The 27,164-nt window shown below is 35.5% G+C and overlaps 1 protein-coding gene across 2 annotated transcripts in view; it reads right to left on the reverse strand.

Moving 5' to 3' along the window:
- SLCO1A2 (solute carrier organic anion transporter family member 1A2) overlaps positions 1 to 21,437 on the reverse strand; it is a 47,652-nt gene extending 26,215 nt beyond the window's left edge. The window contains exons 1-9 of one of the 2 annotated variants that reach the window (XM_036867139.1): positions 21,342 to 21,437; positions 21,096 to 21,212; positions 16,321 to 16,462; positions 14,258 to 14,390; positions 10,148 to 10,254; positions 7,152 to 7,298; positions 3,679 to 3,777; positions 2,891 to 3,109; positions 322 to 486 (exon numbers count right to left, since the gene is read on the reverse strand). In XM_036867139.1, the coding sequence (XP_036723034.1) occupies positions 322 to 486; positions 2,891 to 3,109; positions 3,679 to 3,777; positions 7,152 to 7,298; positions 10,148 to 10,254; positions 14,258 to 14,390; positions 16,321 to 16,462; positions 21,096 to 21,155 (1,072 nt within the window). In that variant the 5' untranslated portion in view covers positions 21,156 to 21,212; positions 21,342 to 21,437. Of the gene's footprint in view, positions 1 to 321; positions 487 to 2,890; positions 3,110 to 3,678; positions 3,778 to 7,151; positions 7,299 to 10,147; positions 10,255 to 14,257; positions 14,391 to 16,320; positions 16,463 to 21,095; positions 21,218 to 21,341 lie in introns of both variants that reach the window. The other variant, XM_036867138.1, reaches the window with a different exon arrangement.
- Between the last annotated feature and the right edge of the window lie 5,727 nt (positions 21,438 to 27,164).

Here is a 27,164-nt window from a genome sequence, read left to right on the forward strand (position 1 = left end):
CTCTGTCTTCCTTTTTACATAAATGAATTACCAATCTGAAAATTGTATCTAACTTGTACGTTCCCTAAACTTCCCACAAATATTTCAAATTTGCATTCTGACTACAAAAAGAGCCAAAGAAAGAAGAAAACCAGGATTTTCTGGCTTCTTCCCTTCCTTACCCTCTCTTGATTTCCCTGGAGAGCAGACGGGGGGAGATTACCAGAGGCAAAAAATATCCTAACAGATTTCAACTGAGGAGTTTCCTAGACCCATCATCACACTGTTCACCATTTCATGGGGAAAAAAGTGGGCTACAATTGCAGAGAAGAACAAACGTACCAATGAGAAAGATTGCATCTGAAGCTGATTTTCCATAGTGCTGTTCCAGATATTTAGGCATGAAGGAGATCATATTGACAAACGCATTGAATTGCAGCACACTTATTAGTATGAAAAGCATGTAAACTGGGTTGCACAAAAGGCTTTTCATGAATGGTAAAAAATCTGAAAGGAAAGGATGACAGCAGTGTCATACAAACTTGGCTTTGCATTTTATGACTGACTTTTTCTGAAACATCAACCTCCCCTCTAAAGTATGTTTTTCTGTTTTATAATGCACATGTGTTTCTTGATTCTTTTTGCCCCTTGAAAGCTAAAGCTGTATCGCTGTTTTGGTAGCTTCTGCAAGACAGTGAGGCAGCTGAGCGGGAAGGGATCAGAACACAGTCGTTTTGCCTTCACTAAGTTACTAACATGTCTTAAGGAAAAAGTATAACTATTACATGACAAAAATATTGTCCGAGTTCACACCATTTCTTTCTTATCCTTCTCTTTTACTTGTACTAATATCCTCTCTTCTCTAGAGATCATCTAGAATGAAAGATTCTTGCTCTCCTGTTCTGTCCTCTAAAGTCAGGAAGGAAATCAATTTGATAAAGAAGTTCACACTCAAATATTGATTAATCATTCCTGAACATTTAAAATGTAGTTAGATGTGGAAATTCATGACATATAAATTTTCTCAAGTACTAAGCATTTCTTTGCTTCTAACGGTTCACAGTCTTTTAAAATACCAACCCCCAGGTCTCGCTCCCTGAGATCCTGATTCATTTGCTATATACTAAAGACCATGTAAATGAGTTAACCGAAGTGTTTTCCTGTTTGTGTGGACAGACAAAGCTCAGAGCCAAATTTGCGGCCAGCTCTAGCACATGTTCTAGGTCACACTGTCTCCATTTTGGGTCAAAGTCTCACTTATAGTTTCTTTTCACTTTTCCTATCTTCATGTTCTCTGTCTTGATTTCCTTACTTATTGTGTATTATCCTGGTTTGCTTAATAAACAGCCTAAAATCCAATCTAGCAAAGTATCAATCAGTAAACAACTTGGAAGAGGAGGAAGCATAGTTTAATGCAAAGAAATGAATTCTAGTTGTAGAATTCATATGTATGAATAAAGTACATGGCAGAGAAGTGACTTGTGTTCACAGCTCTTTGGAGATTTTGAAGTCACGCATGTTTGTTGACATACTGTCCTAATAGATGAGTCTCAGTAGTTTCAATTTCTTTTCTAGATGTCATATACTGAGTTAAGCCCTTTCCTAGTTTATCTTGCAGACTATAAATGATATTCTGTGTTAAAATTCCCTACCGGTCCATACCGGCCCTTTGAGAAGAGTTGTGAATATAATCGTAAGGACTCTGAGAGTTTGTAAGATTCTGAATTGGCTCCTAATGATATGAGAAGTATTAAATCATGTTCAATTGTGGTTTAAGTGAATTTGTAACTGCTAAAAATTCTGTGCAAATTGATATTATAATTTACGGGTGATGGTTGAAGTGGCAACATCAACAATAATAATACTAATACTAGTAAGCAGTAATAATAGTAATATGTGTCAGAACTCCTTTTACCTTCGCCCAACAACTTTATAATAATAAATACTATTTTATCCCCATCTTTGAGGTAAGGAAACTAAGCCCCCCACCACCTTCCAAATGGACACTCTTTAAGAATTCCAAGGCCCAGGCCATACCTTATACTAATTAAATCAGACCTCTGGGTAATACTGCAAAATTTCCATGCATCAGTAATTTAAAAAATTCCCTAGGTGATTCCAATATATGGCCAAGTTTGAGAACGAGTATTCTTGAATACTATACATAGATTACCTTACTTAGTTTCCCATAGATACACCTTCTGTAAATTATGCTTTGAGATTTATTGAGGATCTATACCAAACAAAAACCTGTTACATGAAATATGCTCCTGAATTTGCTGGAAAACAACTATGTGACTCAATATTACTTGTATTGTACATCATATAATTTTTTTCTTTTTTTTACAACTTGTTACTTGGGCAACAATTTCTCTTTAAGAATTGTTATCCTTTCCACTCTCAAATATAGATAATTATATGACCTATAATTGAGGTGCCTTTTTTCTTTTCTGTCTTAACTTCCAAGAAGCTCACAGCTCAGCTAATACTTTTGGTTTCAGACCTATATGGTACTTATTTGGATTAGCGTATATTTTTTCCTCCTTTTGTTCTTGGTTTGAGTTTCTTTTTTAATTAGACCTATGCTCTCTGTAAAATAGATTTTTTAAGGCAGATGGGACCTAATTTATTTATTTATTTATTTATTTATTGAGTACCCAGATTGACATAAAATTTCATATAAATGCTGATCTAAGTCAGGTTCTAAACTATATCATTCACTCCCATGTGGTAGCATGGGAAAACATTATTGTAGTAGCACAGCTAGACATTACTGACTGCTGACTGCCAGTGACAAATTGTTTTAACTCAGCCTAGCATATTGTAGTAGACTAAGATACAGACACGACTACAGAAAATAAAAAGTAAATTGTAAAATATAAATTGTAAAACATAAAATGTTTATATTTGCCTTTAGTGATTCCAACCCTTTTCTTCCTGACTTTGCTTTGTTTCTCTTCTTTGTCATTTTTAACGGTCTCAGCAATATCCTCTAGTCCTTCCTTTGGAAGCGTTTTGGGCAAAACGAAAAAAGGAATGGCAGTAAGCACATTCACTCCTGCACAAACCAAAAAGCCAAACCACCATGCACCAACCCAACGAGTATCAGTGGGAGTTATGGTCAGATCATCTGTAAAGAGATATACACATTTTTTATTAGCTTGAGTCATTATTTCCTTTCTGAACTATAGAAAATTATTACAATTATAATTGTCAGGTTCTATCCAAGTACAGAATTTGCATATAATTCAGACATTGATAAAACTTGTCTGACAATATGTGGTGTTACAATACTATCTAGCAATAAGCTAGTTTGACTATCTGTCCTATTATGTAAGGAACTTATAAATAGGTACATATTAAAGAGCTACAAGTTCTATTTCATTATCCTCAAATGATTGCTTGATTTAAAAAAAATTTAAACCTATATGCTTAAATCTTTTGAAAACAAGAAATATGATTAGTGCAGTAGAAAGAGCACTGGATTTTGAGTCAGAAGATCAGCACTGTATCTTGCTCTCCTGCTCACTGGTTTGAAATATTGAAAATTATTTAAACTCCTCAGCTTCAATTTGGTCACCTGGAAAGTGGAGATTCTATCTAACTGAGGGTCAGGTAAAGCAACAATTAAATGTGATAACCTACCCAATGATGCTTTGTGTACTCTGGACACTGTATAAATAGATTTTATCGAGTTACCTGTGTTCACCGATCCAGTGTCAACATAAACATTTGCACAGAATGACGCTAACGAAAGTCCAATCAAAGGACCAATGATAGCTCCTGTTTCTATAAACCCTAAAAATAAAGGAAAATATAAAGTTATACACCCACATAAAGAGTTCTAATCCCATGAAGAGTCTGAAGACTGAATTATTTTTACCTTAGATATTTTTGCCTTATGTGTTCAATCTGTAGGAAAATTAAACTTGGTGTACGTATAAGTAACAAGGATGTTTGTTTAAATGTTGAAAAAGCCTCCAAATTCTCTTTCACACTCGGTTACAGATAAAGATCTGCAGTTAGAAGCAACTGGCTGCAGCAGGGTGACCATATTGTGTGCAAACGCCCTTCTCCAAGATGAAAATATTCCTTTTCTCTTATGAAAGACTAACTTACTTAAAATTATCAGTGTGTATGTATGACTTCATTCCTTAATAATAATTTTGAAATAAAACTAAGGAAATGGGAATCTTTAAATTCTATGACAGCATATCTCCACAATCTCAACTTGACCTGACAAATTGCTAAGACAAAGGTGAGATTAGTGGGACTGTCCCCATTATGATTCAAAGCCAGTTTCTCTTGTGGTATTAGAGACTGGTTAAAGTGATGGCCTTTTTTGATGAGTTTTGTTGTGTCTTGTGAGTAAACTATTACTGTGTCTGATATTGGAATAGAATTATCACTACTGTATCATGGGTAGATATTTTGATTCTATGGTTCCTTCAGTATTACAGCTGGGATCTTTCTATTGAGAAAGTCACAGTATAGAGCAAAATTATTTTGTTGCCTTCCACAGTCATATTTTTGGAGGATTTTAAAAGAAATACTATGTTATGATAAATATCTTGTGGCATATTCCTCAGAAAAGCTTCACTCCCAAATCTACCACTTGAAACTTCCTTTGGCTCTGTCCTCACTTTTATTGATACTTCTCTTCCCCGTTACCGTCGTCTCCTTTCTTACCCTCCACCTTCTTATCTTGCATTTCCATCAGTCCCCTCCATTCTCACTTGACTTTTTACTCCTCTGGACCATTATCATCAGCTATCTCATGATTTGTCTACAATTCTGAGTCTATGCTGAGCCCTCCCTGCTTACTGAAAATCCAGGCTCGAGCTTCTTCAACTTTCTTCCTCTTTACTTTAAAATATGTCTTCACGGATTGCCTCTGCCTTCTCCACGATTTATGGGCTAGTCCACCTTGTACACACCTGACTGCTTGACACTAATCCTTTCAAAACTTTTGTTTAATTTCATTGAAGTATAGTTGATTTACAATGTTGTGTTAATTTCTTCTGTACAGCAAAGTGTCATATATATATATATATATATATATATATATTCTTTTCCACGATGGTTTGTCACAGGATATTGAATATGGTTCCCTGTGCTACACAGTAGGACCTTGTTGTTTATCCATTCTGTATAAATAGTTTGCCTCTGCTCATTTCAAACTCCCAATCCATCCCTCCCCTACACCTCCTCCCCCTTGGCAACCACGAGTCTGTTCTCTATGTCTGTGAGACACTAACCCTTTCTATTTTCTCTGAGGTCTTGCTCAACCAAACACTCCCTCTTGTGTATTTGTTCAGTCTCCCCCACATCCAGTGATTGGTACAATTTCTCAAATTCACCCTGATTTCTTTCCTGTCATTATACTCTGCCTCTACTTTACTCAAATCCTTTCACGTTCTACTCAAAATGCTCGCAGGTAGCCTCAGTGATCTCTTGGCCACTTACCAGTGGTCTTCATCTTCTTAATTGGTCAACTTTCTTTGGACATTTTCCTCTGAAGACTTACAAAACTATACATTCATTTATTGTCTTAGTCTTGTCCCTTATGACTACCCCTTCTTTGAGTTTTCTTCCTCTTACTCTATTCACTTAAGTAGAAGCATTCCCTAGTATTTTATCCTAGGGCCCCTCACTATGTAGCATCTGACCTCCTACGGCAACCTCATTTCTCCCTCTTGATTTTATTTTTTGTCTCTGTATAGGTGATTCTCAAATTTTATGTCTGGCTTTTATGTTCTCTCCTAAACTCCAGAGCCATACATGGAACTGTTTTCTTGATGTATAGCTAATTTACTTATAATTATTTAATTATACATGGATTATTAATTATTAATAATTATTACTGCAATTTTCAAATTTAATTATACACATATTTATCAGATTTTATTGATTTATAATTATGTAGTTATTTACATACTAAACTTTATATGGACAATGTCTTATTCATCTTAATACATGTAGAGATTATCCATTGCTTCTGCGTTATACACCCTAATATTTGTTGAAAAAAGAAATACATATTTTAACAAGGTGTTTGTTAATTTATTGCAGGTGAGCATTCTGTAATCTTTCAATATAAGTATGTGAATGGATTTCAAAGACTGAATAGAAAAACACTGAAAAAGATTATTGCAAAATCAGTGAGTCATCAAAATCACCCAAAGTTGCTTGGGATAATCGTTCCTAAATATTTTAATCTCCTCATTACATGTAGCTCTGTTACTATCTTCTCTCACCCACTTTGACTTTTCTGGTTTTAAAAAGATATTTCTACTTTAACAGAAAAAATGTCCCTGTACTCAAAGTTATGATTTTATAACCAACAACAGATGGAGTAACTAAGGAATATAAGCAAGTTATGCATAATAAATTAAGAATATTCAGGAGATTGTAAGACAATATACAAGGTGGATCTTAAGTTGCCTATTGTGGGAGATACTGATAGATGTTAGAAAATGAATTTTCAGGAAACATAACCAAAATTATGAAGACAGATATTTGCAAAAAATATGAAACAGCCTGGCTATTATAAAGAAATTGTGATAAAGAGAAACTATATAGGAAACTAAATAGATAAACTGAGTGCAGAGCTAGTAATAAGTGGAGAGCTCATATTTAATAGATAAAGAGTCAGTATGTTTCATCAACATGAAAGAGAAGACATTTAAAATAGTTAAGAAAAATTATTCTGCAAGAATTTTTATAAGAAATTGATTATAAATACTACAGTTAAAATGACCAATATAGAAGTTATAATAACCTATACATGAAGTGATGAAGACCTGAACAAAAATAGAAGTAATGAAAATAGTGAGAAAGGTTTTGAATATGAGATATTTTGGATAAAACATTGCTAAATCTCTTAACAGATTGGGTATAGAGTGGTGCCCAGCAAATGGAGGAGTCAAATAGAACTCCAGGGGCACTAGATTAATGGCATTTTCAATAGTAAAAAAGCAGATTTAGCAAAGTGGCTTATTTGGAGTTAGCCCATAATTGCTCCATTCAACAAACTTTAAATGATGGCCAGTTGTGCCAAAGCACTCTGTTCATCATTCTGGAAATCACTAAGCATCCAAATAAATAACTAATATCCATGCTCAAGGAGCTTACTGTCCTGAAAAGAGGCTAAGGCAGATTTTCCAACTCACCAATATATAAAGGAGAGTTTTCAGATTTGGCAAAATCCTCTATGTAGGAAATACCCAAAGGCATGATGGGAGTTTCACCAATTCCACGTATAATATTTCCAACTAGTACATACACCCACATTAATGATTTAACTTCCTTCACACACTCTGCATTAAAAGAAAAAAAGACATTACATTAGTGTTTTGGTAGTGAAATATTAGCAATACTTAATTCTAAGTTTTTGGTAAGTAAGCATTTCACAGTTCTTATGTGACCATGGCACCTTGCCAACAATTTACTATGCCAGTGATGACTCATGGGCCATCCCTCTTGCACTTTCTGACAGAGTGCTTAGGTATGGCCAACAGTAAGTGGTACGCTGGAGCCAGTTCCTACTGGCTGGGGAGAGATGAGAATATACATCTCTTCCCAATTCAGTATTTAGTGATAACATGCCGGTAGTTTGATGAGAGTATTTACACCACAGAAATTGACAAACACTAAAAATCAAGGCTTTTTTTTTCCCTCCAGAGAGTTAGTTTACCAGCAACTACTAAACTTAGTTAGCTGTTATAAGTGCTACCAAATATATATACTAACTTTGAGGAGAGAAAAAAACACAAATATCTCTCCCTAGAATTGAGACTATATTTATAAGATTTACGTAAGAGGCTCACTGAGTTTTGAATTCTCTACAGTTCTAATTACTTTATAGAAATGAAAAATATTTAACTGAGTAGTAATCACATTTTCTCTATAGAGCCCACTGTATACTGTGATCACCAAATAACTTCTTTTTAAATTGAAGTACAGTGACTTAACAATACTATATTAGTTTCAGGTGTACAACATAGTAATTTGATATTTTTATAGATTATACTCCATATAAAGTTATTATAAAACATTGGCAACATTCTCTGCGTTGTACATTACATCCTTTTATTTATTTTATACCTAGTAGTTTGTACCTCTTAATCCCCTCCTCATATTTTCCCCCTCCTCCCACCCTTCTCCCTACTGGTAATCACTAGTTTGTTCTCTGCATGTATGAGTCTGTTTCTGTTCTGTTATATTCATTCATTTGTTTCATTTTTTAGATTCAGCATATAAGTCAAAACATACAGTATTTCTCTTTTTCTCACTTATTTCACTAAACATAATACCCTCCAGGTCCATCCATGTTGTTGCAAATGGCAAAATTTCATTCTTGTCTGAGGCTGAGTAATATATTCCACTGTGTATGTATTCACCACGTCTTCTTTATCCATTCATCTGTTGATGCACACTTAGGTTGCTTCCATATCTTGGCTATTGTAGATAATGCTACTATGAACATTGGGGTGCATGTATCTTTTTGAATTAGTGTTTTTGTTTTTTTCAGATATGTATATATATATCCAGGAGGAGAATTGCTAGATCCTATGGTAGTTCTATTTTTAATCTTTTGAGGAGCCTCCATACTGCTTTTCATAGTGGCTGCACCAATTTAGATTCCCATCAGCAGCGTACAAGTGCTCCCTTTTCTCCACATCCTCACCAATATTTGTTATTTGTTACCTTTTTAAGGACAGCCATTCTGGCAGGTGTAAGATAATATCTCATTGTGGTTTTTGATTTGCATTTTCCCGATGATTAGTAAACTGTGCCACCCACAGATGTGAGGGTCCTGAACACAGCTGAGTCTCAAAATTTCTTGTGAGGCTATCTCTCAGTCATTCCCAGTCCAGAAAATCATAGTCTCCATTGCTGGGTATTCATATTTTTATCTATGATGAGCACAATGTTTATGTCTATAGATCATAAGCAAACTCCAGGTTTCCTCTAGGGCAAAACTGAGAATATCAGGTGGTTAAGGAATCAACACACTTCCCTGGAGATACACCCAACTGGGAAGGTTTTGTTTATCTACTACAATGCACATTAGGAAAAATAGGAAACAGGACCTGAGTCATTCTTTGGCAAAAGCCAACTCAAGGAGAGAACGTGGGCTATTGCTGATGTCACTGTTTTCTTTTGTTTCCCCAGGGGGTTCCTTTGATTTAGAGTTTCTGAGACAGCTATTCTTATACTCATTTGAACTATTTTGATTCCCTCTTATTCCATGCTGGCAGTGAAATTCCCAGCCTAAGGAACCACTGTAACTTCCACTGATATGAATACAGCCTGAAAATGTGCCCATCACAGGGAAAGAAGTTCTGGTCTGAGGTAAATTAACAGGGTCACCTATAGACTAAGTATCACCAGATTACACAGGTCCTTTAGCACATGAAGGGGCAGAGGCAGGTATGTTGGTGCCTGGGACTGCAAGAACCTGGAAGAAACACCATTATTGTACACTATCGCGCTGGATTAGGAAGTAGTCTCTGGAAAAGAGGGACAACTGGGCAAAAAGGACAAGTTCCTAGTTAAGTAGAAAGAGACTAGAGTGTTCAGAACTATAGCATACTTGCCTGCTTTCTCTGCTATAGAATATCAATAATATAATATAATATAATATATAATATAATATAAATATAAATATATATTATATATATTTATATATATTATATATATAAATATATATATAATATAAAAATAAATATAAATATAAAGTAATATAATATAATATAATAATATAACACAAATCTTTTGAACTTTGTTTCTACCTCTGTTTCCTATTTAGATAATTGTATAGACCAAATCATCAGTATAAACCCTTCCTTCTAAGATGTTTTCCTCTAAGGAATTAATTTTACAGTGGCCCTTGGATGGATGCCTTTGACTGATTTTTAAATAACCATTTTAAAGAACAGACAAGGCAGTCTTAATAGGTCTATTCAAATATAAGAGGCATAACATTTTCTATTATTAGCCATTCCTATTCTCCTCCGTGATCCCCTCTAAAATCCTTTAGAGGGGAAAAAATATCTTTTTGTTCCTCTACCTTACTTAACCAAACCCAATAACTCATTCAAAGACCCTCCACAGAAAGTGTTCAGTTACAAATTAACTAAAGTAATAAAATGAAGCAGACAACCTGATGGATCTTCTGTTGGTTTGAAAGTCTGGGTTCCGTTTTCCATACACAAGAAACTGTTTGAGGACAAATTACCAGACACTGAAACTGTAGATTCATATTCGTATCTGTATGAACACAGGGAAAACACATTTGTGTTAAGGAGCCAATGAGGACAATGTGAGCATTGTGAAGATGCTCCTGCTTCACTTAAGATACAACATCCAAACCCAGGAAAGCAGATGTCTTTTCATCTTTGCCACCCAATCATCATAGATTGCTATCATCAAAAAGAACTTGCCACTCACGAAAATGTGCAATTCATTGACAGCCAGCTTTCAATTATCTGCATATGTATGGTCTATCCTTTAGATTACCTAACATCAATGTTTGTGGTTTTTAGGTGATCATTGCCTGGAAATAATTACTGTGGATAAGGAACAAAAAGGAAGAAAAATAATAGACTCTATGAAGTATAATAAAGAAGATAAAGCTTTGGGAGGAAAAACAACACAACAAACAAGTTTCCAACTTTGGATTCTCTGAGGTTTGCTCATAAAAAATATACCCCACTTTCTGAGAATCAAACAATAATCCCTTCATGCATTCATCAATCCCCAAGAAAAACAAAACATTTTCTCATCATAATGAGAGAACTTTGGAGATTCAAACACTGTGACAGTGCAATGTAATGAGTTTTTCTCTTCTCATAAGAACAAAAGGGTTAATACACTGTGACTGTATTATCTTAGGCAAATTACCACAAGATCCCATGCCCTTTCTCAGAAAGTAAATTATAAGCTGCAATAATGGAAGAAAATATGTCCAGCTAAGTCTCTCTTTGTTAGAAATTATGCTGGACTGGTTTCTATATTTCTAGTAGATAAGAGAAATCCAAAAACAAAATACACACACACACACACACACACACACACACACACACACAAACAACATTGCCCTTCTGAGTTCCAAATGAGCTAAAGAGTGCTATGCTTGGATGTCACTGATAGTTCTGATTTCTATGCTATAGAACATAATAAAAAGGGTCAAAATGCCTTCTCCTTTGAACAATTGTCCAGTCATGGTCACAGAGAGTCTGTGAACTGTGGACAAGGGCTTCTGTCTCCATACCAATGACCCCATGAGACTTGCCAGCTTCAGACAAAAAAAATAACACCTTTGGCAGAGAGTGGAAAGAAATGTAAATAATAGCTGAATATTACTTGATGTTGTCTTGGACAGGATAGGAACTAAAAGGACGGTAAAAAACTCTTTGCCTGAAAACGTCTGATCCCTTCAGAAATACCTGAGAAGATAACATATCATTTTCATTTAATTTATCCACTAAAACCTAATAATTCATTCAAAGTTCATTCATCCCCAAAACTTCAGCGAAATGACAGTTGATGGATTATAAAATAGTAAAGGAAAAGGCATAATGTCGCAAGTATAAAGAAAATGGAAGATTTGACAAGGAGAAAGAGATTTTGGAAATTCGACAAGATAAAGATTTTGAAAATGGGAAAGCAGATGAGTGGTCACTGAACTAGAAAATATGAGAAACACAAACCTAAGTAAGTGCCTGCAGGAGAGCAACCAAACATGTGCCACATATCCCTGGAAAGTTTCAGGCAGGATACAAGATACTTCTAAAGGCAGGAGTGGGTATGATCCAAAAAATCAGAGGATTGGTTTGAAGTGTATAAGGAGCAGTTAAGCCCTTATAATAGACACCCTCCACCATCCCAACGAACATGGCCTTAGACTGCAGAGAGTCAAAACAAGCACATTGAGGATAGGAGGCCATACTAAAAACTGGGGATATTAAGTAAAAGAAAAATCTACATACTGATAAAAGAGACTCCCACCTGGCTGGTAGCCAAGCTGCCATGTCTCAGGCAACAGATTGGAGAATCCCTGCCTGAGTTAACTGACAGGTTATGGACAGTTCTGAGCCATCTCTAAAACATCCAGTCCCTGTGCTGTGAAGAAGTCCTCCAACAACCAAGTCCTACACATGTACCACAGAACTTCTGGTTAGCTTGTTGTTACTACTCCTCTCTCTCAAATATGAATAGCTAACCAAGGACCACCAGATATATGAAGGAAGCCTATAACATAAAGACAAAGACAAAACAAATAAAAAACAGTACACTTGAAAGAGACAGAGACATGAAGACAGATGAAGAAAATGTAGATGGAAAAGACATTGCATTCTTAAAATAAAAGCAAGATGTTCCTTAAAAAGATACAGTCAAAGAACAAGAGTCCTTAAAAATTAAAAATATGATAGCAAAAGTTAGAAATCCATTCAAAGGTTTGGAAGATAAAGAAATCTCCCCCAGGGACTTTCCTAGCAGTCCAGTGGTTAAGACTTCACCTTCCAATGCAGGGGGTGCGGGTTCGATCCCTGGTTGGGGAGCTAAGATCCCACATGCCTCACAGCCAAAGGAACAGGAAACTAAAACAGAAGCAATACTGTAACAAATTCAATAAAAGACTTTAAAAATGGTCCACATCAAAAAAAAAAAAAAAAATCTTTAGAAATCTCCCCTAAAAGTAACAAGAAGGTAAAGAGATAGAAAATTGGAGAGGAAAGATGAGAAAACTATAAGCTTAACTCAGGATGTAACAATATTCAAGAACAAGTAGAAGTTCTAGAAAGAGAAAGTAGAGGGGTGGAAGAAGGGGGGATATTATCAAAGAAACAATACAAGCAACTTTTACAAATGTCCAGATTGAAGGCACCTAGCACGATAAAGGAAAATCATTTATACCAACATGATTATCATGAATTCAAATTCTGGAGTTTAAAGGAAAATCCCAACAGCTCCTAGAGAAAAGAAACTGGTCACAGGGGTTAGAATGGTATAGGATTCTCAAGAGTTAACACTGGAAACTAGAAAGTATTGGAAATGATGTCTTCAAAATCCCTAGGGAAAAAACTTCAAACCAGAATTTTATACCAGCCAAACTGTCACCAGGTATGGGAGTAGAATAGGAATATTTCCTGATGTTTAAGATCTTAAAATTATTACTTTCCTTGCACACTTTCTCAGAAACCTATTAGATGACATTTTCCACAAAAAAAGTAAGAATGAAAAGGAAAGGAGAAGATATTACTACCCAGGAAGTGAGTAACTGAATGGAAGAAAGAGGCAGGACAAATTCCCAAGGAGAATGGTGAGTGAAAATTTCAAGGAAGCAGCCATGCGGCAGGCCTGGAGAGTTCCCAGTTCAGATTGCAGATGGAAAATTGATAATGACAGGAGAGGTATCTCAAAGACAAAAATGAAACCCTCTGATATGTATGAATATATTGAGAAGACGTTGTCCTACCGGTAAAGAATTTGGTGATGATTCGTGAGAAATAAAAAGAAAATGAATCAAACATAAAATGAGGCAATTATTAAATCCAGGGAAAATAAAAAGCAATAGAAGAAAGGGAAAATAACAGCATGGTTCAACTGAAATATGAAAAATATTTACATAGTCACACACAGGGAATAGTGAGCATGATTTTATAGTAGGAAGTCAATATGTATATTACATAACACTGAAGTATCAAAAACTAAAAGGATAAACATTTACTTAGAAATATGGAAGCAAATAGAAGAAGAAAGAGCTAAAAGAGTCAGGAGTGGTTGCCTCTGGAGAGGAGTAACATGAGCAATGTTGAAGGGGTGGAGGACAATGCTTTTTTCAATATAATTTTACTTTTCACAATTTTGCACACATATTACTTTGATAAAAATTTAAAATGAAAATCAACCTTCAGACTGGTCTATCCTTTGGTGACCCATAATTAAACAGAAACTCAACTGTAATTAGAAGTGTCTAAATAGTCCCTAGAAAGGAGCAATCCCAAATCTTGCCAGGTCCTAAGAATCTTTTCATCAAACTCAACTCCATAAAAGAGTTGTCCCAAATCTCTATTTCATAAATGGACATGTGAGTGGAAGCCAGGCAGCCAAGAGCACAAAACAGGCGGGTGGAACAGAATGTGAACCTTGCAGTTTCTATTACAGTGCTCTGTGTCTTTAGGGGCATTGTTCCTAGAAAGAAATCCAAGCTTATTTCCTGCAGCTGAAAGTTGCCCCTGAAAAAGTCATCAGAGACTGCAGTACTTACCGGTCCATGAGGAAATGAGGTAGTGATTGTAAGAAACACCCTAGGCCCATAACCACACATCCGACACCAATCATTATAGGTCTGTGCAGTTTAGTTCCAAAATAACTCACAAATATAATCAACAAAAGATTTCCTAGAAAAAATTGATGTGAAAAATGAATATTTCAATTAGTATGAACAAAGTCTAAATTAACAGCCTCACCCAATCATTGACTATCCAGCATTTATTGTATAATAAATATCTGAAATACTGGGTTTGGTGCTAGGGATGCATGAAATAATAAATGAATAGGGCACAACCCCTGTCCTGAGGGAAGGCTCTGTTTCACAATGTCTTTTAACAGAGGTTCTTGACCTGCTGTCTATAAACCCCAAAGGAGTCCATGGATAGAAATCAGGTGTTCCATGAACTTGAGTGAGAAAAAAAATTACATCTTTATTTTCAGTAACTTAATATTAGTATTTCCTTTGACTGTGAAAGTAGACACAAACTACATTAGTATTAACAGTATGTACGATTTTGTCATCAATTATCACCAACAGAAGTTACAGGTATTTGCATATGACATTACAGTTGTTGCAGACACTTCAAAATATTATTGACACCGATGATGGCTTCAAAATTAGTGTAGATATTGTTATTTAATGTGATGGTAAGAAGTACAAGTATTATTATATAAGCTGCTTTTAATATTTTGATAATTTTATTTCAGTATAATTGACTTCCTTTTTACCCTTATGGTTTTTATTTTACGCAATTACATTATTCTGAGATTACATGGCATCAGATTGCCAAAGAGATCCTTGACACAGAAATGTTAATAACCTCTGCCAATCTCTTAGTGACTCTCCATTACCTAGAGGATAAAAGGTAAGTTCCATAGCACACACACACGAAGCTCTCCAATTGTCCATTTCTCACCCCTGCCCATTTCTCCAGACCTATATTCTAGGAATTGCCACCTGAAGCGTGGCCAGTCCATAACACTGGGCTGAACGTTGTTGCTCCCTACACAAGCTACCATGCTGTTTCAACATTACGCTTCTTCTTCTATTGGAATTCCCTTCACACTTATCTAACCCTGTTTCGTCACCCGGAAAACTTTTACTTCGAGAGCCTATCTTCCTTAAGTGAGGTTGTGTCCCTCCTCTGTGTTCCTATAGGACATTGCATATACCTATGTCACCAAACTTACTGCATTCAGTTAAATTATTTTGCACCTATGCCCTCCATTAGACTGTGAGCTGAGTTTACACAGGGACTGTACAAGGAGTGACTTCTGACTGCATAGCCAGTATCTCCATAGCCAGCAAACGGGTAGCACAGAATGAGGTCTGAGAGAGCCGAGCACTAGGAGACAAGATCAAGCATCACCTGCTTCAGTTTTGCCTCTATCCCATCCTAATTTTTCTTTCAGATACTGATTAAAAATATTAAAGGCAACTTTCATCTCGAAGGAAGTAAAAGCCATTACAAAAGGAGTGACATTTGTATTTCTATGCGGGTTTGTTCACAGGAGAAATCTTTCCCTTCCTCATTCTTTCTCTCTGTCCTCACATCTTCCCAGTCAGCCACAAAAATCAGAGCCTAAGAATAGGCTCTGCACTTAGAAAGGAGAATTGTCAACCTCCGAGAAACAGTAGGAGAAGAAAAATATTTGCTTTTTTTTTTTAAAACAGATTCCTTTGTTTCCCATGATATCTTCTAAACATGAAAATAAAGCCCTAAGGGTTATCAAATAATAGATTAAATATTAGTACTCTAAACACTATGCTACTCATGCTAGCTAACCAAAGAACTATTAGAGTAAAAAAATTTTAACTATTAGAATAAAAAATCCCATGATGGGATATGTGACGATGTTTAAGTGTTATTCAGGGATAATATTAAAATGAATTGTTTCTCAACATATTGGAAAGTGAGCTAGGCTATTTAAGTCATTTTAGAAAATACATTCAGTCAGCTAAATGGTACAAAGCGGAAAATAAGGAGAGTAAAATTCAGACTAGCTCCCTGGATAAAATAATGTATAAAAAGAAGTAATGGAAAAATAATTCATTACCAATCTCAAAGCTTCCATTAATAAATCCAACTAGAGACGTTGGGATGTTGAATTGTCTCTCTATTTGTGTGAGCATGGAATTCATATAAGATCCGGATAGTGTTTTGGATACATACGCACATGTTATTGCCAACAGAAACATCTAGGGAGAAAAAAAGTTCAAGAAAACATATGAAAAATTTATTTTTAAATTGTACATTTGCCACCCTTTGACAAAATATCTTCTACCAAAAGACTGATTGTCTCCACCTCAAGTAACTCTTGTATTTGGAAGAAGCTTTTAAAGTGATCTCTTCTTCTGGTCTTCCATACTATGTTCTCTCTTTGAAAATCCAAAGTGGGACTAATTGATTAGTGATACTGAATTGTGTAGGTCATTTGTAGCCTCATTATTTTATGGGTACGTCTTATACATACACAGAAGCAAGTAATCATTCTAAATAACATGTAGCAAATGATTTAAATTGATCTTCAGCATTGCAACACTCTCTGTAGTACAAAAGAATACGTGTATGTTAATTTTTAAAAAGGAATGTGACGTTACACAAAGACATTATTTCTGTAGCAAAGTTGCTTAAGTTCTCTCTTGAACAAAGTAATATGCAATTTATACAACATTCTATTGCTACTCATTGCCAGTTAATTTATTTAAAGCAATATTTTAATTATAAACCATACAAAACGTTTCTAAACTTGCTATGATAAACAGGTACTTGCTATGATAAACAAATATGAATACAGTACAATAAATTTCCGCATATTGAATCACACTTCCTAGGTATTGATATAATTCCAGACAGTAGTCAGGCTGACACCGTCTGTAACAAAAAACTCAAGGACAATTTAACAGATAGAACCATTGTGATCAGCAGAAACTAGTATGGTTTTACTAAAAAGTTAAATTTTTGATAGTTTTATTAAATTGGAAGTGAAAAGATTTAGGTCTTAGTAAGGGATTTGAAATAGGAGCAAAGTCAGGTAGATTAATGCTTCAAAATCAACAAATTATAGATAAATATATTTATATCAACCTGACTGGTAGTCTCCAATCCTATGCCATAGGGCTTTTCCATTTCCTGATGACACTTCCATCCTGAGAGACCATTCGATTTACTCTCCAGCCAGTACACTCATATCCCTAAAATCCTCACCCCTCCATCTTCCAATTTCTCAATCTTGAACCAACCCCACAATTTATACTGCACTTTGTACACTCCCTTCAAGATTATTCACAATCTTTTCTTTCTGCCAGTCTCCAACTCAGCCCCATGCTCTTCTTGACCAGCAAATGATCTCAGCAACTTCACCTTCAAATTTATCCCTCCCTACCCCTCCAATTTCCCTCCCATCTTAAAAGGATGTATCCCTCCTCCTGTATAAGGAACTCCCTCCAGCCATGCTCTGGAATCCATTCTTCCCATTGCTGAGATCCTGATTCATCAATTGTTGACCCCCTCCTCTACTTTCATCCTCATACTATTTACTGCCTCTCTCCCCACTAACTTATAAATATATCCAAGACATTTCTGTCCTAAAAATCTTCCCCCATCCCTGATGGTAGCTCCAGCTACCATCAAGCTGTTTGGAAGAATAGTCTAGATTCATTGCCTACACGAACCTTCCACTCACCCTTCAGTCTACTACAGTCTAGCCTCTCTTGAAGCTACTCTATAAAAGGTCATAAACAACTTCCTGATTTCCAAATCCAATAGGTACTTCTCAGTCCTCAGCTAAGTTGATATCTCGGAGTCATTTAAGATCATTAATCATTCATTTCTTCCTGAAATTCCCTCCCCTCCCCCCATGTATACTTGTATCTCCACCTATCTCTAGACTCTTTCTATCCAGTCTTCTCTTCTCAGGCTTTTGTCTCATACCCTCCACTTTTTGCTATATACGCTCTCCCTAGGAAATCTCACTTATTCCCATGGCTTTAACCACCACCCAGATGCTGAAATCTCTCAAATGTTTACAAAGTTTATCTTAGACAACTGCAATCATTTTTTAGTCTCCTCTAGTCTTTCCCACCTCCAATCTCCCTTCCACCTCCTGCCACCACTAATTTGGAGCTTAATAAATATTTGTCAAACAAATGAATAAAATGCATATTTAGCATGTGATTCCACTTCTTGAAACTTTTTAGTGGCTTCCCATAAACAAAAATCCCTACTTCTTAGATGGCAAATAAAACCTCGCATATACCTTGTTATGATCTCTCGCTGCATGTCCCTAAACATAATGTTCTATTTATAGTTCTTTTAATTCACCATGCCACTTTACATCTCTTTTACAGGTGGTCCTCCACTTGCAATGATTTTCTTCACCTTGTGAATCTGATAAATATATGCTCAATATTTAAAACTCAACTCTATCATTATTTCTATTGTGGAGTCTTCCTTGTCTTTCTACTTCCGAGGTAGCCTTGACCACTCACTCCCTATCTCCCCACCCTGCTGTGTGCCTGCCTCTATTACAGCCCTCAGCACAGTGCACTTTATTTTTTTTAAAGGACTTTATTTATTTATCTGTTTGGCCATGCCATGTGACATGCGGGATCTTAGTTCCCTGACCAGGGATTGAACCCTTGCCCCTGAAGTAGAAGCCCAGAGTCCTAATCACTGGACTGCCAGGGAATTCCCCACAGTGCACGTTATTTATGTGTTTGGATGCCTATAACCTCCTCCCTCACTATACTGTGAGCAACTCAATGATAGGATCCATATATTATTTACCTTCGTATCTTCGGGGTCTAGTAAATGCCTCACAAACAGTAGGCATCCAGTACAAGTTTATTGAATGAATGACAGAATCAGTATTCAAAAACATCTTGAAGAAGTAGTCACTGCTGAAAGTAAGCTGAATATAAGATGAAATTCAATAGGATTAAATACACCTAAACCAAAAGTTATCTGCACCAATTAGCTTGGGGAAATCTGAATAGAAATGTATGTGAAAAAGACCTGGGATATTTAAATATCAAGCTCAATATGAGTCAAAATTCATATCGTTATATAGCTGCCAAGATAGCATAGCTATATCTCTAGCTATTTATCCTTTTATATTAAATACCAGTTGTAGAAATTCTGTCTCTCATCACACTGTAAATCTTTTCAGAGCACATTGTTGAGAGTAAACAATTTTCACATGGTTTTATAATTCAGATTTTATATTTAAAAGCAAGCAAGACCTATCAAATAAAGTACAAATCATGTTTGAGAGAATAATTTCTTTTATTTAACATTTTAAGAGAGGAAACTAGGTAAATCATGACCCCAGTGCTTTTCCTGAAACATTTAGATGGGCTTCCTAACCTGTATGGTTTTCTTCATAGAGTGAAAGCAACCAGTGGCCATTGTGACTCATGTCTAGTGCAAAATAACCTCTATATTTATAAAGCTAGTCCTATCAGCTTTTAATAATGCCCCAGAGTTTGAAGCAAATTTGTTGAAGACAGTCCTTTGATATCTTCTAAAAATGTTGCTTAATGAGCATATGTCTAAGGTCAGAGAAACAGAGAAACCCGGCTAATTATGAAGCGATTGTCTCTTACTTTTACCTGATAAACTTGTGCTTGCAGTATTTTGCTATCTCATTTCAGATCAATATCTAGTCCTGCCAAACTCCAGTCAGAAAAAATTAAGGACCAATTGTTTATAAATAATACTTGACCTTTATCCACAAATGCTATTAATAATAATAGCTAATATTTATTGAATGTTTACAATATTCCAGTCATTGTTTGAAGGATGTAAAAAGAAAAACATTCTATGAGATGAGTACTGTTGTTACCCCTTTCAGATGAGAATACTGAGTCACAAGGACGTTAAGCAACCTCTCCGAGGTCACACAGCAAGTCAGTAGTTGAACTCGACATAAACCTAGATAGCCTGGGCCTCAGTCCTTATTTTTAACCCCTCAATGTTAGGAGATGGACATGAGAATTAGGAATAATTTAAGGGGATTTTTAAAATATATAATTAACAGAGCATTTCAGGCAAAAGTAATTTTCTAGCTCTATATCATGATTCTCCCCTTTCCGGTACATGTGTAGATCTTTCCTACACATGTATAAAGAGAAAACAAACTTTTGATAGGAAGGAAACTGGTGGCAGTGTCATAGTTTGGAAACCACTTGCAGGCACTAGCTGTGGAATCAAGACAATTATCCAGATTCCTTGGTTTAAAATAAATTTAAATTTTGTTTGAAGGCAAAAGAGCTTTGAGGCTATGCAAAAAGAATTTGCTCTGAAATAGTCAAGAATACCAGAAACAGCTAACAAAAATGGGCATTTTTCTTATAGAGAATGATTGGTATGATGCCAAAGCTTGAAGTAAACATTTGTTTTAGTGGGTCATTGTGAGGGCATCACTGAATACAGATCAACAAAGCATTTCTGTGCAATGAACCATTTTCCAGGAGAGACCTCCATACTCCTCTGACTTAGAAGCCCCAGAAGGGTAAACATTAAATTGGCCTTTGATCCAGGAAATTAAATCCTACTGTAATATAATGTGTGCTTGAAAGTGTTTAAGATCCTGTCTTCCATTTAAATCCCTCAAAACTATTTCTGATTAAATTGCCTGAATCAATAATCCTATTTACACACACCCTCAGTTACAAACCAACTTCATTAAAGCAAGAACTTATCAATATATCAGGTAGTATGACATTATTATTAGATTAATACACGAAGATATAAGCAACTTTACAAGGTCTCAGTTTAAAAATATATATATGGTACATATACATATATCCACACAAAGCCAGTCCATACCTTCAACTTGGAAAGACATCTTATTCTATGAGTTTCAATTCTTTTCTCAGTTTCTCCCATGTTGCTCTTCTGAGTGTTCCAAGGTATTTATGCTTTAAATCTTGATATTTCTTAGTTCTATTCTTTTAAGAAGACAAAAATCTATTAAATTGCTGACAAAGTCATAAAGCGTCATTCTTTTGAAGAAAGCACTGAATCTGAATAACAGAATCAGAATGCATTGTGTTACAAATGTTACAAAAATACCTAGGAAGCTTCTGATTCATGTCTAGAAAACAATGACGTTAGAAAAGATTTAGTTGTTAATTTTCCATTGAAAAAGTTACATCAAATCACTGTAGTAACTCTTTAGTGAAATTAAAGATTAGAACAATTTGTTATGATCCCCTTGCAAAATAATGCCCACGTGGTTAAAACAAAGCTTTTCATTTCTTTAGCCAAAGCAAATAAAACTAAAGTGAGCTCCTTGGACTTACATGAAAATGCTGCTTTTAGGAACACACAGACTTTGATTTTGTTTGTACTAATAATCTGCTTTAGCAAGCTTACAAAGGCTCAAAAATCTCTATTTGGCCAGGCTCCCTCTTCAAGTTCTTTGTGTTCCAAGACTTCCCTGGAGTCTCAGGAAGGGAAACGCTTTCTGGGGCACTGCTGATTCACGGAAACCTGGGGAGACATGGAATTTTAATCGTGGAAATCGCCTAAGTAAAAATAACAAATAATTCTATGATCTGGAAAAGAATCCCGCAAGTTAAGAAGTGAGGTTTCAGAGAAGATCAAAGATAGAAGTGGAAACCTATATGTATACATATATAATAAATACAGATATATGTGTGTCTATGTGTATATATAATATATAGGTACACATTTTTATATCTAAAATGTTTTATATGTAAAACAAAAGGATGATTTAAACTCTATTAAATTCTACTAACCATTTGTCAAAGATATTGTCTATTTCGTTTCTTGAAGTTAGGGCAATATTTTGTACTAAAACCAAAACATTTCACTCTGACTATATTTAATCTAGTAAATCTACTTCAAGTTGCCAGATGCTATCTTAACAGTATCCCCAGGGTTAATTGATTAAAATCCTCTGAACAATATCCATTTAACAATATCCCAAATAGCACTAATTTTTAAAACCTGAATCCTACTCCCCTATACACATTAAGGCAATAGCCACTGAACAATTATGTATGAGCTTAATTCTCTTTACTCATTCTTTTATGAAGACAACAAATATCTATCAGAAGTCTACTATATGCCAGTCATTGTGCTAAGCACAGGATTTCAGCAGTGAACAAGACAGACAAGTTGTCCTAAAGACAATATAAACTAGGTAGAGAAGTATAAGGCTCTGTGAAAGGTACTTGGACTCAGATCCCAAGGAAATTATACTTTTATTGGGAAAGGTAAAACTTTTCAATAAAACACATTGGAATAGAACTGGACAGTGTATGATCAAATACAAATTGTTTGGTATGTAAGTGGTGAAAAAATCCATAGGTCATAAGTGAAAATTATGAGAGACCACTCTTGGCAATTCTGAATGACAATACAAATGAACTCAAGTTGAAATCCCTCCCATAAAATTCCAAGTCACCTTAAGTGTAGTGCAAGTACATAACACTAGTTTTAGAAGAACCCATAGAATGGGATAATTTTTCAAAAGAGTGGAAACTGCTATTTTTTGGTCTTCATCTATAATACCTCTGGTTTTATCATAAACCTCTCAACTGCTCTCAGTTTTTCCTTCTCGTACATTTAGAACTCAATCTCTCTCCCTTATGTTTTTTCTTCCCCCGCTACAGCTTGCTTAAATTTCAATATATTAGAGCTCAATATAGCTACCCAGTCAAATGATAAGAGAGGGAGAGAATACATTCCTCTTGGTATCAAAATTGTCTTCACTCATCTTAGTGGCTAAAAACATGCCTATTCTAAATGCCTATTTTTCCTATATACCTGAGGAGGCATAGAAGTTGTAGTTGGTAGCACAGAAAATCACCACATCAGGGAATTCTGTTTTTCCTTCTATGCATTGTGATATTGTGCAGGTTTTATCATCATGCCCCAAAGGTTTGTTTCAAAATGTGTTTCCAGCCCTGAAAGAAGTTTTTAAACAGTTGTCTTTTCACTGTAGTGTTTAAAGCTAAGCACTTGGAAAGAATTAAATGCGATTCAATTAACATTAAACTTTCCTTAATTTGCCAACTTATACAGTGAAAACATTTTAGCTTTTCAGATACTTTTGAAAAATTTTAGCGGAGGAAAATAAATAAATGAATGAATAAGATCTATTCTTTTTACTTAAAATTTGTAAATTCCAATAGTTAACGTCACAGTCATTATTGAGCACTTTGGCCCCAAATCAGAGAATGCACATGTTGTTTCTTCATATTCTCAACGCCGCGCTAGTGTCAGCTTTGTGAACAGTCCCCTTTTGTCAGCACAGCTTTGTTTACACGGTGACTTCTGCTCCTGGGATCACAGCATCACCGACAATCTCCATCAGTCATCACTGCTAATGAAAACGCCTTGCTGCAGTTTTATGAAGTAGAGAATCAGTTTAACTCCTTCTCGACATTCAAATGGGAGCAGGTAATTCTTCAGCACAAATGTAGTTGGGTTTCTTCCATGTCTACTGGTCACGACTCTGCTTTTTGTGTTTGTTTTTATTTTTGTTTTAATTGTGGTAAAAGCACATTACAGAATTGTTCCCTCCCTGCACACTTTTGGTTAGCGGATTTCTAGAACTTTTTCAACTTGCATGACTGAAACTCTACACCCATGGAACAGCAACCTCTGGTGTTTTTAACACCCCTTGGTTTCCAGCCCTTAATGACATGTCTCAACGACAAGAGAATACAATGATTTATCAAACAAATAAACGGTCTTACTGTGTTCTTTCCCAGTATTAAATACATAGACATAGCTTTTATTATTATAAATCACCTGGGAAAATGCCTACATTTAATTTTATATTAATCTCTCCTATTGAATTAACAAAATAAAGGCTTTACTTTATCATGGCAAAACTAGTAGTACATACATGAAGAAGATTTAGGAGAACATCCTTTCCCTGGGAAAAAAGACAGGGTCACGCCAGCAAAGACCTTATGAAAATTGTTTATTTCCAGAATCTTCAAATGGCTCCTAGCTCTGCAAGAAGAGAACAGACTCTTGGTGGTATCCAGCTGAAATAATTTCAACCAATACCAAACCAAGCAAGTATGTGCCAAAGAAGCACGTGGAGAATTAACAATGACTCTTTGTATGATGCCTACCAAATTATTTTGCTTCTATTAGTTACTTTTCATCAGAAATCAAAGAATAAGACATGGATTCTGCAAATCAGCCTTACAAATATAGGTATTATTTTAAGTCCAAGCTCCAGAGTCCAGAGGAGTTACTAGAAATGCATCACTCTGGTAAAACTAAGGGAGAAACTTAACTGGGCCATAGACTCACGCATATGATTTTACCATGCAAAGCAAAGTATGGAACACACAGAAACACAAGTGAAAACCATCATCAGCAATCCAGCAATAAAAATACCTACCCAGTTACTTTGGAAAACTTACTGCCTTGTGCTGGATAATAAACCAAGACATGGAAAAGTAAAGCTAAAACCTGACTTCTAAGTCTTTAGCAGAGCTAGTTGTGAATATCATCAGGGTTACGTCTCATGCCAAGTAACTCTAGAGAATGATTAGGTAATTATGGGAATAGCCAATGTTTTCCACATTGGCAATTTAAACCATTTCATATTTCAGATTATTATCCCAATTTCTCTTCCTTTTGCCTGCATAGGCATAGTTTGAGATACAAAAACTTGTTTCTTCATTTAATTATGGCAAGAAAATACTGAACTCCTCTTTTTTCTCATAGAGATAAGACTTCATCTGTTTATGAAGTCCCTCTAATAACTGTAAATCCAATAAGATGTTAGATTTTTTTCCAACCCAATTATTTATATATTTGTTCCTTCATACTAAAGGAAGCAGCTAGATATAGTCAAAAGGGCAGACTTTAAAGCCCTGTTAGTTAAGGTTTAATTCTAGTTTAGTTGTGAATTGTTTAAACTCTGAGCCTATTTTCCCTTACCTATGATGTTGGAATATTTATGCCTACCTTGCAAGATTGTTATGAAGACTGAGTTATAAATTTTACATAAGACCCCTAGCATGCTTGCTGGAATGAAATAGTCACTCTGTAAATGGCAGTGATTATTATTCATTCATTCCACAAATATTTATTAAGGCTCTACTACATTCCAAGCACAGTAGTTGGTGCTAGGAATACAAAGATGAATAACATATGTGCTTGCTCTCAAGCAGTCTCACAAGCTAATGGGAGAGATAGACAATTAAAGGATAATAATAGCTGCTTCGTGCCATCATGCAGACAATTTGAACTAAGTAATAAAAATAAGCAATTCATGAAAACTATTTATTTGGACAGTCACTTGGAATATCATTTTGATACAGCCTAGTAGTTTAAGGACTTGGGCTTCAAAAGGAGGCCCTACTGGTTTGAAAGCCTGTTTTTAAACTAGCTGTGTGATTCTGTACAAGTCACTTAATCTACCCATACAATGAAGATAATCTCTATCTTTACATAAGTCAAGGTTCAGACAAGAAAATAGAACCCATAACAGGTAGTTCAATAGAGGATTTAATTACGGGAAACTAGTTCTAAAGGCATCGGAAAAGTTAAAAAGCCAAACTGGGCAGACGGTGAGCAACCCAGAGATTTATGTCAGTGGCAAGTCTCTCTCACTCCTGAGAATGTATCAGAAAGGGAAAAGGGCTGAGTTGCAGGACCTCGAGCCCTTAGGGACACACAGCCACTGCCAGAGGCACCACTTAATGCATGGAGCTGGAGAAATGACTTTTCCCCTCTACAACCCTAGTCTCACACCAATACCTCTCATTGACAACCTAACTGGAAATCAGATGCAAAGGAACCTGGACATTTTAATTTTCTGAAGTCAGTCCCATGGAGGACAGAAAGGATCAGAGGATGGGAGGGCCCAATACAAGTGACCACGACAACAACGATGAGTTGCAATAAAATTAAATAAGATAATACATAAGAAGTATGTAATATGATGCTAGCACACAATCAACATTCAGTGAGGGGTACCTATTGATGTTATTGATATTATACCTTCAATCCTTAATGCTCTTTTTATTCTCAGTAATAGAAGATTCAGGAGATTTAACTGGTTTGCATAATTGGCCAGCTCTTGACATTACATATGCAGATCCTGCAATCTCTATGTGATACCAAATGAGATTTTGTCATCAAATCAACTGATTTTTAACTGGTCAGATATATTAACCAACTACTTTCGCATCAGGTAAACACAGCCATTGTCACCAAATCTTCACTTACCAAGGTATATCCAGCTTTCTTATTTAACTTATATGTGGGGAAAATGTCCAACAAAATTCGAGATACATAGTCTCAATTACCACTAAGTGCTTTGTTAAAATGCTTCAACAAGCAGAGTAAAAACAGTACATTAAAATCAGAAGGAAAACTTTTCCACGGTGGAAGGAGAAAAAGGGAATAGGATAATATTATTATTCCTCATTCTTATTATTTCCTTCTATATAGATGGAATTCCATGAGCATGACATGTCCTTCCTCTCCATACCCTCACTCACTCCATGAGGAGAAGGCTGACGTGGGGAGGTTGATCTATTTGAAGGTTAACTGTAAGAAAGCCTGCTTGCCAGCAGAAATAAGCCGCATGCCCTCACATCAGCTTGTCAGTGCTAGAAGTGATGTTTTGGAACCTGTGTGTCATACATGTCTCTTGTTTTTCGATTGATTCACAGTTAGGATGGGGGGGCCACTGGTACTTATTGGTATTTATTGATTGGATACTCTCAAAGACTCCAACATACAAGAAAAGCATGTAGAAGCAGATTGTCCTAAAGGGCCATGACCAGATTAGAAAAACACAAATCCTAATATATTACATACAATGTGATACCATTTTTGTAAAACTATATATAATTGGAGATAATAATAAAACATATACATATTATATAC

This window comes from Balaenoptera musculus, chromosome 10, assembly GCF_009873245.2.
Source record: "Balaenoptera musculus isolate JJ_BM4_2016_0621 chromosome 10, mBalMus1.pri.v3, whole genome shotgun sequence".
Taxonomy (NCBI): domain Eukaryota; kingdom Metazoa; phylum Chordata; class Mammalia; order Artiodactyla; family Balaenopteridae; genus Balaenoptera; species Balaenoptera musculus.